This window comes from Gouania willdenowi, chromosome 5 (assembly GCF_900634775.1).
Source record: "Gouania willdenowi chromosome 5, fGouWil2.1, whole genome shotgun sequence".
In the NCBI taxonomy this organism is placed as follows: Eukaryota; Metazoa; Chordata; class Actinopteri; order Blenniiformes; family Gobiesocidae; genus Gouania; species Gouania willdenowi.
The window spans coordinates 22,890,965-22,904,536 of NC_041048.1; the positions used below are offsets into that span (position 1 = coordinate 22,890,965).

Sequence of the window (13,572 nt, forward strand, 5' to 3'; positions counted from 1 at the left end):
AGCAGTGAATCATACAAAAGCTGCTACAGACAAAGACAAACAGGGCATTGCAGCAAAAAAGGCAGACACATCAATGCTTACAATGCACAAATATTTGACCTTTGTGACCAATACAGCACTCCTCTCATTACATCACTTTAGTCTCTTTGTCCCACAGCGAGCAGCCTACTGTTACTAGTTTCTTACAGCCCTGCCTCTTATCTTCATACCTGAGTTGTTCAGCAGAGATCCACTGGAGGATGATCGGCGGATGATCCGTAGACTGTCACTCCAGGACCGAGACTTGGGCAGCCTCTTTAGCAACCGCCCGAGCCGCCGCGACACCTGACCGAAGCAGGCGCTCCCAGCCTTCCTGTCAGACTCCCCTCTCACCTCCTCCAGACACAGTGACACCTGGCCCAGAAAGGTCCTGCCCACCTGGACGTGCTCTACTCCCCCGGAGCCAAAGCCAAGCCTCATCTCTCCCTCTACCTCCTGCTCTGCCCCGTGAACCAGGACAGGAGGTGCTATCTGTGGCATGGATGGAGCATGGTGGCAGCATCCGACCAGCGGCGTCCTCTGCATGTAGCACTCACTGGACCTCCTGTCCCGCTGGTGGCCCACCCTTTCCCTCTGAGGGCTGCTCCAAGGCCAACCTCCAAAAGTCCCCCCTCTGCCATCCCAGCGAAGCCACTCTGCCACTGGTGCCACGCTCCGAATAAACAGCCCTCGCTCCACACGCTCTGCCGCCCCCTCCACCTGTACCCCCGCCTGATGCTGTCACCTCCTGGCTGCTGCTACACCTTCCCCCTCAGTTCTATATCCCAACAGCCTTCCTCACTCACAGACCTGCAGATATGAATCAGCAGATATGAGATTTGAATCATTGCGCTTGTTCTTCTCATGCCTTCTCTGCTGTCTTCGTGGTACTGCTCCCTCATCCTCCCCTCCAACCTTCCCTCTTTCTTTCTCTCTCTCTCTTCCTCTCGGTGTCTCCACTGCAGCACCCACACAATCTGCAGTCACAGCCAGTTTAAAAAGACAGAAACCCCCAACACCATCACCATCTTCTCATCCAGACTTTCTCTTCTTTCATTTTTTTTATTGGTAAACTATAAAAAAACACCTCCATTTTTTATCTTCTTTTTGTCTTCTGGGTGAAAACAACAATAGTCATCCTGCCAGGGCTAAAAACAGGCATCAACTCAACTATCATACAACTGTGTGTGTCTGTGATACACAGTTCATCATTTAATCATTGACATTATTGTAAACAAGGAAACAAGATGACCTGTGGGCAGTTTCCATCCTGTGATACTTTAGAAAGTCAGGAATTTAAAGTAAGATGTTGTGAACTGATGACATAATGACAAACCCTTCCAAGATATGATTTTGTTGTCTTAACCCCATTTGTTTCACTGCATAGGCTTTTGTGAATGTTCATGCAAAGCCTAATTGTGTTTAATGAAAAAAGTCTAATATCATTCTTTCTAAAACATCTACATACATGCATTAGAGCACAGAAAACTGGAAATATCCAGAAATTCGGGATCAATACAGTCTGATGATGAGAGCAATCTCACTGGATTCTTGTTCAGGGATTATTTATTTTCACCATAATACACTAATGAAAAACAGACAGAAAAACATGGAAAATGTCATGTGACCCCTCCACACTAATTCTAATGACAATAATTAAATGTTTAGCTAATGTTTGGACTGACTTTATGTTTTAAGCAATAAAATCTGTTATTCTGCCTTAGTGACAGCCATGAACCTTTAACATGATTTGTATTGTGTAGACCAAAAAAAGAGGTGGGGCAGGAAGAGAAAATGTTTGGAGAAATAATATATTCCCTGGAGGGATATTGCAGATACCTTGGGGCATAAAGAGGGGAAAGTAGCACTAATGGTCTGTGGAACATATGTGGCCTAACCTTGCTCCCATCCATCGTTCATGAAAGCTTTTTATGGTTATGAGGCAATGCTTGGTCTGGCCCTGACCACCTTGGTGTTTACCATGTGTCTGACATGAAGAACTACAGTATATGTAGGGCTGGGCAATATGGACCAAAACTCATATCTCAATATTTTTTCTCAAAATGGCGATATACAATATAAATCTTGATATTTGTACCTCAATAAAGTCTTACCAGAAAGACATTTTTGGGTTATGTCACACAAGCACATTTCTTAACAAACAGCTGTACAATATGTGCCACTTTTGGCTTTTTCTCCTATGAGGGACAGCATGTGTGAGTGAGTTCTGTAGTGTGGCTTGTTTAGGGGAAGGTCTGGGTTATGACGCATTCAGCAATCCATCGAACAGCTTTTCATGCTGTTCTGAGAAGTAGCGAAAGCAGTGCTTTCTAAATGAGTATTTTTAATACAAAAATAAAATAAAAATCAATTGTTACAGAAGATATTGTAACTTTCTATATCGCCAAAATTTTCGATATAAAGTCTAGACATGATTCAGTCACACTTCTACTACTAAACTACTAAAAATGTTCTTGGTACTGAAGCCTAATTTAATGTGGATTATTCTACTATCTAGGAGAGTATTTGGAATGCATACTAAAAAAAAGTTGCCTGCGTAGTGTTAAAAGTAATTGCTTATTGTGTCACCCCGGAGATGTTTGGTATTCTGCATGAAGAATTCCAGAGAAAATAGAGGGTTGCTGTATCTGTCATGTTTCGTCAGCAGCTTTGGCATTATTCTTGATAGTGATCGACCGATTCCTCGGCCGGCCAATTGCCGATTTTTGCGTGTTTCACGTGTATTGGCATCGGCTGATGCGCTACTTTATATACAGAGCGGCTGCCACAGGCTGCTCGTGTTGCTGGAGACAGTGGCTGCAAAGTGCAGAGCCCCTCCCCCCACTAGCAGAGCGTGAAGGAAGCTCTTCAAACCCAACAGCAACTTTTAAACTCTCAAAGCATCTTTTAGCTGTTTAACTTAGCTGTTGTTCCATGGTTCTACGTGTTGTTGTCGCAGTTCTATTTAACGAGCAGCTGGCTGGAGGTTTGGCGTGTGTGTGATCATAATTTCTGTCATTTATCAAAATGTGACGTAAAAAAAAAACTAAGTAAACAGGAAAAATAATCTACTGCATTATATCAAATAGGGGTATGCCAAAATATCAATATATCGCAAGGTTTCGACTTGCGGTATGTTATTCAGTCACTGGCGCCAAATATCAATTTTAATTTTTTAATTTTTTAATTTTTGCAACATACAAGACATGACAAAAATATATATATATATATACACATGATACACAGAGATAATAATGTGTTTCTCCCTCCCTCCCTATCTGCTTCTCAACTTTACAGCGATATGAGAGCGTTGCGCTGAGAAGGAGTTTTTAAAACTTTGAGAAGCAGTTTACTACTTGTCTGAATATTTATTCCTGTAAATGTTGATGCAATTTAGAACAGAAAGTTGAACAGTTTGTTGCTTAATGCGCATCTATTTTCCTCTGCTAATTTATGTTCTGGGGTTGTCTCACTCTATTTTTTACTTGTTCTTGTTCCACATCACCTGTTTTTATTATTTGTTAAATATTTACCTTTGTTAATTTCAATAAATGTTCCTTCTTTTTTTCATTGTGTAATTTTTATGATGTAAATTGAGGGAGCAAAAGTAGTATCGGCAGCAAATATCGCCTCAAGAAAATCGGCAGTCCGTATCGGTCATCGGCTAAGGCTGATGGAAAAACAATCGGTATCGGCATCAGCGCTAAAAAATCCTTCTTGACCAATGAAGGAGTCACATTTCCAAACTCTGCGTTCTTTGGACATTGACGCCAAAAGAAAAATCAATTCTATCCTAGAAACACAAGTAAATCTTATAGATTGGGGTAGCTAGCTTAGTTAAGGCAACTTGAAGTTTTGCAATAGATCATCTCTCGTCCAAAAGGGCTCTTTCTCTTTCTCTCCAATTACATATTTCACCTTAATAAACATAACTATTTCATTATAAACACAATTAACTTGATGATTGAGTGTGTCGTTTACGTTAGATCTGCAATTAATACAAACAAAGCCGTATCAATTTTTTATGGTATTATTGTAAAGACAATTTAGTGATAAATAATGTTCCCATTATTTGAACTAACACTATAGTGCTGAGTATGGGGATTTTTTTTTTAGTACATCATCAAAATGTCAAAGATGCTCCAATAAGAATTACTTTGATGCCTCCACCTCCTAAGAAACGCCAGACTGAGTCTGAATCACAAAAGAATTGTGTGCAGGGGGTCATATGCTTCAAACCAAACACAGATGTTTTTTGTACAGAATATGCACTCTGACGCAAAAAAATTTAAGCATCAAAACTTCAGTCCTTTTTTTTTTAATAAGCATGCTAATAGCAGAGAGCATCAAAAACCAATGCTAGCAATGTAAACAGCTAAACACAAGATAAATAAAGTAGGCTTGCACATCCTCATCTTCTACTGTTTTCAAAATAAATTGTCAGACGGAGAATGATGACGAAAAGCCATCACTTAATTTGGTTTTCATATTTGTACATTAAATATGCAGTCTACATCCTAGGTTCCCAAAGTGGGGTACACAAATTGTCATAGGGTTTACGTGAATAAAAATTTAAAATTGGAAACTGGAATATAAATAGACAAGCAGTCAGTAGCCTCCATGCATTGCCAGAAGTTACACATTGGACAATGTAAGACTACCCACGGTGACAGAGAAACTCTCATCAAAAAAGTGCAAACATAAAGAGAGCTAATTGCTTTGCGCTAGGCAAATATGCTATCAAGACTTCTTTGATGCCCTTTCCCAACACACCACATAAAGTGGATTTTCACCTTTGACAAAGGAAGGAAAACAAAATACAGAACAAGACTTTGCTTGGAGATAGATTTAAAACTCAGACTCTCTCAAATTCAGACAAACATTGCAAATTTTTGTTCATCCTCTCAACCTCACCCTTCTCATTAAAGTTGTAGTGAGATGTACTTCAAATATTGTAACAGAAAATGCCAGTCGGCTAGTTAAATACATTGAGTGGTAATTTTAAATAATAATAATTTTCTTGTGTTCTTCCAGATTACATTGTATCTGACGTTACATTATTATGCTTCAGGTAAAATATCTGAAGGGGTAAAGGACTTTGAAAATTTTGGGAACCACTGCTCTATACAATAGGGTTGGCTGTGTGATATATCAACATTTAAGATATTGACATTAAAAAATGAAATATTGTTTGAAGAAAAATTGTTTTTCTTTTAAAGCATTTTTTGCGTTAAAAGAGCAGTTTTAGGAGTTGCAGCTTTAGCTACTTCTCCTCTGTCTGTTTCTCAACTGAATCAACCGCCCCACCCTCAGTCACTCTCACAACAAGTGCAGAGACAACAAGACAACAGACTAAAATGGCAGAAAGTTTGATGAAGGAGGGACTGTGTAGACTTTCTCTGTGTGAACCACTGCCTGTATAGATGTTACATTGTCTGTTGGGCCAAAGATGGCCACTTAGGGTCAATTTCCTCTGTTGTATGAGTGATGGAAGCAGAGACATTGTGGGTGGAAATAGTCCATTTATTTCTCCCGTGTAAAACAGCAAAGTCACTCTGTTTGAGCCTCACTAATATAGCTATCAGCCTATAATTGCACTCTGTTTACACACAGTGTTCTCTCTCTTGCCCACAAGGTAAACCCACCCTTGAGATGGAGCCACGTAGTCTGTTTGGCAGTACTTTGAATTTTAACCATCAGAAAAAAGTGGTGCTTTTATTGATATTGCGTAGCTAGTTAATATTGAAAAAGGTTCTCTCATAAATCTGTAATACAGGGTGACACAGCACATGTTTCTATTCACAAAAATCCTCATTAATTGTAACATGGCAGCGGTTAAAAGTCATTAATTAGCTTATACCAAATTAGACACTGTTCATCCACAGCTTGGTGCTGGGTTTAAGAAGGGTTCAGTGTCAAATAATGAAAACAGAATCACAGTCACAGTCAAAGAGAGCTGCAACAGGGACGAAGAGATACATCATGCCTCCTTAAAACTTTAATTAAATATAAATCTGGCATCTAAGCCTCTGTGTAATCTCACCAGCCCCACTTATGAGATTTAATCCTATGCTGGAGACACCAAGAGCTGGGATTACATTGACTGCAATTACCCCCCCCCCCCCCCTTTTACATGCCTCATCTGAAGGATGAAAAACGGCGGAAAAGCAAATTGTATCGTTAAAGGGAGCATGGGAAATATTTAATGGCCACTGGAATGGTAATCTGTCTATGTTCCAATTTAAATTGCTAAAATAAACTGAAATGGACTTGTGCCTTGTACATACTACCATCCCAATGCTAAGAGGGGTTTTCAAAATAAGCCTAACAATGACCAAAAAATAAGAGAAAAATCAAGATGATCCAGATGACAGTGCAATAAGAACCACAGACTAGGACTGGGAGCTGTAGCTCCATCAACGACCTCCACTGCAAGGCCTCAAGTGTCCCCAGGAGACTTTCAGCTGAGCCGTTTCTATTAGACCATAAAAACAAAGCTGCCTGGAAGGCGGGGAGGGTGGTAAATTCAGAGGCTGACAGAGCAAAGCAACAAGACAAAGACACGTGATGGATGATAATGGTTTCATGGCAGCCGTTCCTCCCTCGCTGTCATTTAGCCGGGTGTCGTTAAAAAAGCAGTTGTTTTTATTTTGGCTGATGGAGTTGTGATTCTTCAAACAGGAAGCTGCTCACCAAACTAACCTAAATGTTCCCAGGGTAGATTTAGGCGGTGGGCAGGACAGCTGCTAATTAGACTGGCTTACAATGTGACTGGAGGTTGTGGGGCTCTAAGATGCAGTGAGTGTGCGTCTGTGTCTGTGGGAATGTGTGTGTGAGCTGGGCTTCAGCCCTTGCACTCGCTCCACTGAGCTTCTGCTGATAGAACACTACATCAGATGACAGCTCTGCAGTGCTGGTCAAACGTGCTCATGAACTGCATCCTTTGCTCACACGGCTTTCTTTCCTCCTCAACGACTCTGGGCTCTTTGTCCCTCCTCATTCTTATCACCTTCCCAACATTTCTTCTTGACTTTCCTCCAGATTCAAACCAAACGCTCTCTTCAGTTTTTACCGGGATTTGTTCCTCTATCTTCCATCCTCATCAGCTTTTTATGTCTCTGTTCTGATTGTATAGTCATCTCTGTCATTGCTTTATTTCGCTCTGCTCTGCAGCCACAGACTGCTGCTGACACAGTGCCAAGTCAGCAGAACACACCCACATACACGTCCTTACTGTGTACATGTGTGTACACACACTGCGTAAAATGGCAAGCTGTTAGAGCATACATTTGATATTGGTGATATCAACCATATTAAGCTCTACTTATGCTTTAATTTAGAAATGTACTCAATTCTCGTTGACTAGTGCATGAGTAGGCTTTACTAGTGAAGCAAAAAAATGTCACTAGTGAGCATTATATGCTAATAAGCGGGCGGAGAAAAGTAAATTCAGGGTTGCCATTGGCTTTTAAAAAGATTACAGTCAATCAAAGAGCTGGATTAGGCTACAATCCCTCTTACTTCATGCATTGGCTCTACTGGTACTGGTGAATCTTTTTGGTATTCTAGTATTACTAGTAAAGCACCCTTAGGATGTGTTCACACCATCAAATCAGAGAGTGTTTAAAACGCTCTTTGATTCGTTTGCTGGGATAGTTCGCCTTGTTTGGGCGGTGTGAACATGCAAACAATGTTAGAGTGGATCAAACAGGCAAATTCTAGAGTGATTGTTTCTGCCAGTCTTGGAGCATATCCAATGAAAGCCTAGGACAATTAGGAGCGCCATGAACACAACCGCTCTCGGAGCAGATCAAACACATGAAGTATTGGCAGTGATGTAGAGCACACGGCATTGTGGATGGTCAGGAGGACCAGCGACAGCGCAAAGCAGGGCTTTAAAACCACCAAAAGCATGGCAACTTGTTGCTGCTCAATTGTTTTATGTTGTGAAACACCAAACGAAGAAGGTTTCTGCGCACTCCTAAACGCTTGCTTGGACCCACTGTTGAGAGCCTCTTCTTCTGGTTTCTGTTTCTCTGCCAAGAGAAGTCTCTTCTCCAGTAACGGTGCCCTCAAGTGGTTAGCTCATGCAACCTCACCAGAGGAAGTTTGAATTGTATCAGATGTTGTGATCTGAACTAGTGCTGGGCGGTATACTGGTTCATACCAAATACCGGTGTATATTTTCATGATGATATAAATTTCTAATATACCAACGTACCGGTGTAATTCATTACATGAGGTTCCGAATGCTACGCTGCGCCACGCTTAAGATCGGACCCTTTTCAAGGTTGCACTTCTAAATAGGAATGGTGCGACTGCGAGGCGGGGGGAAAAGCACTCTGGTGCTAGTTACGGTGTAAATGGATAAGAAAGACATTGAAAGCTCTGAAGCTGCAGAACTAGTAGAATATGACGACACAGAAGAACTTGTCCCAAAAAAGAGGAGCCATGTCTGTTGTTTGGAGGAGCCAAGGTACACTTTATATTTATTTTATATGTTCAATACAGGTTTCGAAGCAATAGTTTGAAGGAAGTAATAACTAACCATTTCATTTGTTTGGATGTGTATATAGACCTCAAAGCAATGCAAGTTTTCTTTTTAGATTTACTTGAATACATGTGTAATGTACCTGAGTTTGAACTAATGCAAGTTCCACACCTTTTTGTATTTATTATGTAAGTTACCTTTGCATGCTGTTCAGTTCACTTTGTTTTACTATTTGTTTGAATGTGAATATACCTCAAAGCCCAGATATTAATGTAAATTTTAGATTTATTGGAATACTGTGTAATGTGCCTGGGCTTCAACTTGAAGCAAAAGTACAATTATTGCAAGTTACGCTACTTTTTGTATTGGTTTTTTATAAAAGATGTTTGTGAAATTTATTTTGTGAAGATGTGTTATGATGTTTGTGAAGTAAAAGTTCTGTTTTGACTGCAATTGTCTTTGCATTCTGATTCTTCACTTCATTAGAATCATAAGTTGCTCTTCTTTGTAAACAGCATCATTTTCTGGGGCATTAGTGTGGAATTATTCTACAATATTCACTCATCATGACAGTAAAATCAACCATCCTAAGTCAATCTACTGCAGTAACTCCTCTTTCAACCAGTAGAAAATGCTGCGAACACCTGATTATGCATGAAAGAAAAAATACCGTCATATACCGTGAAACCGTTAGAATTTTGAAAAATACAGTGATATACGTTTTAGGTCATACCGTCCAGATCTAATCTGAACGCAAACCGAGCCAAATCCAGGTGATAAAATTAACAACTGTTCTCTGCCCATTCGGACCAAGTCCAGGACTGAACCTGTTAGGTTCTGTTTAGTTTTGTTTGTGTTTAGCCCTTGTGGTCTTTTAGTTTTTCTGTGAGTCTTTGCTTATTCTATTTTCGAGTATGTTCTCTTGCGTTAACTCTTGTCTCTGTGTTTCAAGAGATTCCTGCTTGTGGCTCCACCTCCCAGTGATGTCTGTGTGCTTGGTTGGTGACTTATTAGCTCCCTCATGATTCCACCCAGGTGTGGCCCATTTCCAAATCAGGCCTCCTCCACTATTTAGCTGAGTGCTTGAAAACTGAATGTTTGCTGGTTCATTATATTGTCTAGCCTCCTTTTTGTTATTAAACATGGACTGGTTTCAAGAATGCTACGCCTGCATTCTGCCTTCATCTCTCCCTGCATTTGGGTCCACGCCATCCTCTAACCGTGACAAAACCGGTGTGAAAGCAGAGTCTCAGGACAATCTCTGTGCACGTGTGCGCATGAGTGGATCAGATGCTCACTGCCAGGTCAAACTGGTTAAGTCTACACCTTCACAGTCTGAGAGCTGAGCAGGTGAGTGTGAGGTTATCAGAGTGTGATCTCTGACACTGTGTGACGCGTGAGCTACAGTTGAAAAGTCCTAAGCCTAATGGAACGCAATGCCCCTCTCACAGCCTACAGTCAAAACATTTCAATCAAAGACCCAACAAATGAAGAAAACAACAGATGATTCTCTTCAATGATCAAAACTTCTTTTGCACCAGCTGGCCAGATAAGAACACTGTAGTGATCTGTGTCAGTCAGCGATTAATAGAGGACCTAATCAGATACGGTAAAGACGAGTCAACACAGTGCAAATCCATTGACGAGACACAAAACTATTCATCTCAGCAGTGAAGCCTGGTGGTGTTAAAAGAGTGGAACTATAGTTGTGTCACATCAGATAAAAAAAAAACTGTTTCAAACAAGAGAGTCGCCTCAATGTTGGCTGAATGTTGTATAACACACACACATGCATGAGTGTTGTGATCATGCATGACGGACTGTCCTGAACGATGGTGGAGGATAGACTAGCATGTAGTCTGACTTAGTTTTTAGAAATATTCATATTTCAGGTAAAGCTGGCCATTTTTTTCACAATTGCTACCAACTAATGACATGGTGAAGACTATATTGGGGGTCCTATTTTAATCAACAATAATCAACTGGAATGAGTTTCATGGTGCGGATGCCTGGACAGTAATTATTGGGATGGATAAGTGAAGGGATTCTTATGACAAAGAGGTGAAACATCCTCCTGCACATGTTCAGTTTATCACCTAAACCTGGTTTCACCTGAGCATGCAGACCCCCGTAGAGGTCAAGACTGAAGAAAAAATACTTAAACGACAAAGAGGACCTGATGGAAACCAAAGTCAAATTTAAGCAGAACAACTATTCAAATTGACAATTGAATGTCTGATTATGTTAGTTGTTGGAGACTGATTACAAAAAAAACTGCGCTCTAATTCGTGCTTTATTTTAAATGTTGGAAAACTCATATAATTGATCAAATCTGCACTATTTATTATTTAAATAAGGCATCACTTATCTATCATATCTAGAGCCGGGACAACGCGTCGACGTAATCAACGACGTCAAATACGTTGATGCAAAATATGTGCGCCGATGCATCACCCGACCAAAACAAAGATGGCGGCACCGGAGAAAAACTGATGCGTGTGGCTTCTCCGAGTTTCAAAATTGCAAGGCAGTGAAGGCCCGCACTTGTTCGTCAAAGGTAGCTGTTCCCTGTAGCCCTCGTCCTTGATCCCAGGTGTGACCGGACGGCAGCGCGTTGAAGGGACAAGGAGAAAACACCCGCCGTGATAGCAGCAGCAGCACACGCAACACACACACAGTGAGGTGCCGGCTCCCTCTCCCTTTTTAATTTTATATTGAATGCTACCTCTGACTCTGAATGCTTTATGTTGTAGTTTTATATTCTTACTAAACTTTATTTTGGAATGTTGAGTTGAATAGCAATAAACATATATTGCAATGTTAAGGAATTCATGTTTTTCTTTTTTTTTTTTTTCATTTTACATCAACATGTATAAATTAGTTTTAGTGAGTTAATGGGGAAATAATCGAATCGAGTTGAATCGAATCAAACTGGGAAAATGAAGCTTTAGATTAATCGATGCATCGAAAAAATAATTGCTAGATTAATCGTTTTTTTTTTTTTTTTTTTTTAAAAATCGTTTATCCCAGCCCTAATCATATCACTTGTTTGTCACAGCAGCAGATAATTAAATGCTCTCATGTTGTGTGCAGTGAGGTACTTCACAAACTGGGAACTCTGGGAGGCAAAGCTGGACGCATGAGATAACAGGCTTTCCATGGAATGAAATAAATACACTGCGGGCTCTGGTGACACATGTACTTTTTTTTTTTTTCACCAACCTTTGCAAATGCTCAACTGGGAGCATGAAGGACTGCTTTAGAAATGGATGCGGCAGATATATATGTATACTCACTAGTTGATTTTACTGTAATATCAACCCTAATTAGTTTTCTTCCCACTTGTTATATTAACAAAGGTTTTCTGCTGTAGTTCTACTCCCAAACATGTGTTTATGGAGTCCTTTCTATGCAGTGTTACTTACTTGTACACTTGAGTGTCTGTGTGGTTATCAGCCTGCTGCAGGCGTCACACCAGTCCTGTGTGACCGTCTTGGTGTGAAAGCGGTGGCCCTCGCCCCTCTCCGTCCTGACCCGGGGGTCCATCCTCTGGGGGAAGATGGTCCAGGCCTCCCTGCGGTGAGGCTCCGTGCGGGCCAGCCTCACCACTCCGCTCCGGCCCTGGGTGAGCCGCTCCAGCGGGAGGCAGCCGCTCCGTCCTCCAGCTGACACTGACGATGAGAGACCACAGCATCCATGGAGGGAGTCGGCTCTTCCCTGTCCGTGTAAACATGAAGTGACACTGATGCCCCGAGCCGTTAGAGAGCCCCCCCTGCAGTGACACTCAGTGGTCCGGTCACAGCTGACTGTGGTGGTCCCCCTGCTGTCCTCACAGTCCTGGCTGCGCTGAGCCCCGCATCCTCCGGCCGGCATCAGAACTCCACTGCCCGCCGTGTGCGCCTCTGACCCGGGGGACACAGGCTGAGCCCCGGGTTCCTCCCCGGTGCTCCTCCTGAAGCCCATCCTCTCCCAGGAGGCTTTCCTGGGCAGCGGGAGCTTCTTAGTGGCTTCGGACAGTTTGAGCAGCAGCAGCTGTGGTTCTGAGTGCAGCCTGTGAGGAGGAGCCGGGTGCTGGCCCACCATGCTCACAGACGCCATTAAAACTGCGTGTGTGTGTGTTTGCTCCGTGCTCTGAATGTAAACTAAACTCCAGGTTGGATCACACGTAAAGTTGTGACGCAGGGAAATCCGACTGCTCTAAAACGAGCGCGCGCTCCCGTGACAGAGAGGTGAGCGCGCGCACTAATCCTCGTCTGACTGTCTTTCCATCATGATATCGATCAGTGGTTCCCAACCTTTTTTGGATCGTGACCACAATTTAATATCAAGATTTTCTGGCGACACTAAGTTTTCTTCCTAGACTTAGTTTTTTATCAAATTTGTTATACTCTATTACAAATACAGAGTAGCCAGTAACAAGTTGTGCCAGCTCAGATATTTTTATACTGCATTTTATTATTATTGTTATTATTTTGCTAACAACAATTTGCATTGCAACTTTGTGGCGCCGCCAACCCCAAACCGTTAGAGATACACACATTCCTTTAATGATTTTCACCCTCAGTGGGTCTGGGTTCTGGCTGAGTTTGAAGTGAATCCGATGAAGCCCCTCAGACTAGTTTGCGCAAATGCGTTTCCCCATTTTTGATCTTTGACCCAAAATGGCTGACTTCCTTTTTTTTTTTTTTTTTTTGTTTTTTTATAAAAAAAAAAAAAAAAAGATGGCTGACTTCCTTTTTTGTTTTGGGCATGGTCATAATGTAACTTTTTGCTCATTTTGGTGGTTCCATTGCACTTTGGAGTTCAACATTTTCAACTCAAGCAAATGACGAATGTCACGGAAAATCAGAAGCGTCCATGCCGCACCCAGAGCTTTTGCCGCGTGGATCAGACCGCGTCACCCAACAGGAGAGTAATTTGCCTCTTGCCGCGTCTATCCCATTGACTTTGTATGTAATCTGGTCACGCAAACATTTTGTGACACGTCCAATGTGAACGCAGCATTCGCAAAATTTTTCTCAATAGAGGCTAGTGACTAATGTAGGGACTTCATCTTGTTATTG

At 41.6% G+C, this 13,572-nt stretch overlaps 1 protein-coding gene across 2 annotated transcripts in view; it reads right to left on the bottom strand.

The window, feature by feature from the left end:
* Positions 1 to 12,684, bottom strand: part of rassf5 (Ras association domain family member 5) — a 48,739-nt gene extending 36,055 nt beyond the window's left edge. Inside the window, exon 1 of one of the 2 annotated variants that reach the window (XM_028445911.1) lies at positions 11,935 to 12,684. In XM_028445911.1, coding sequence (XP_028301712.1) covers positions 11,935 to 12,607 — 673 coding nt within the window. In that variant the 5' untranslated portion in view covers positions 12,608 to 12,684. Of the gene's footprint in view, positions 1 to 209; positions 900 to 11,934 lie in introns of those variants that run through there. The other variant, XM_028445912.1, reaches the window with a different exon arrangement.
* Between the last annotated feature and the right edge of the window lie 888 nt (positions 12,685 to 13,572).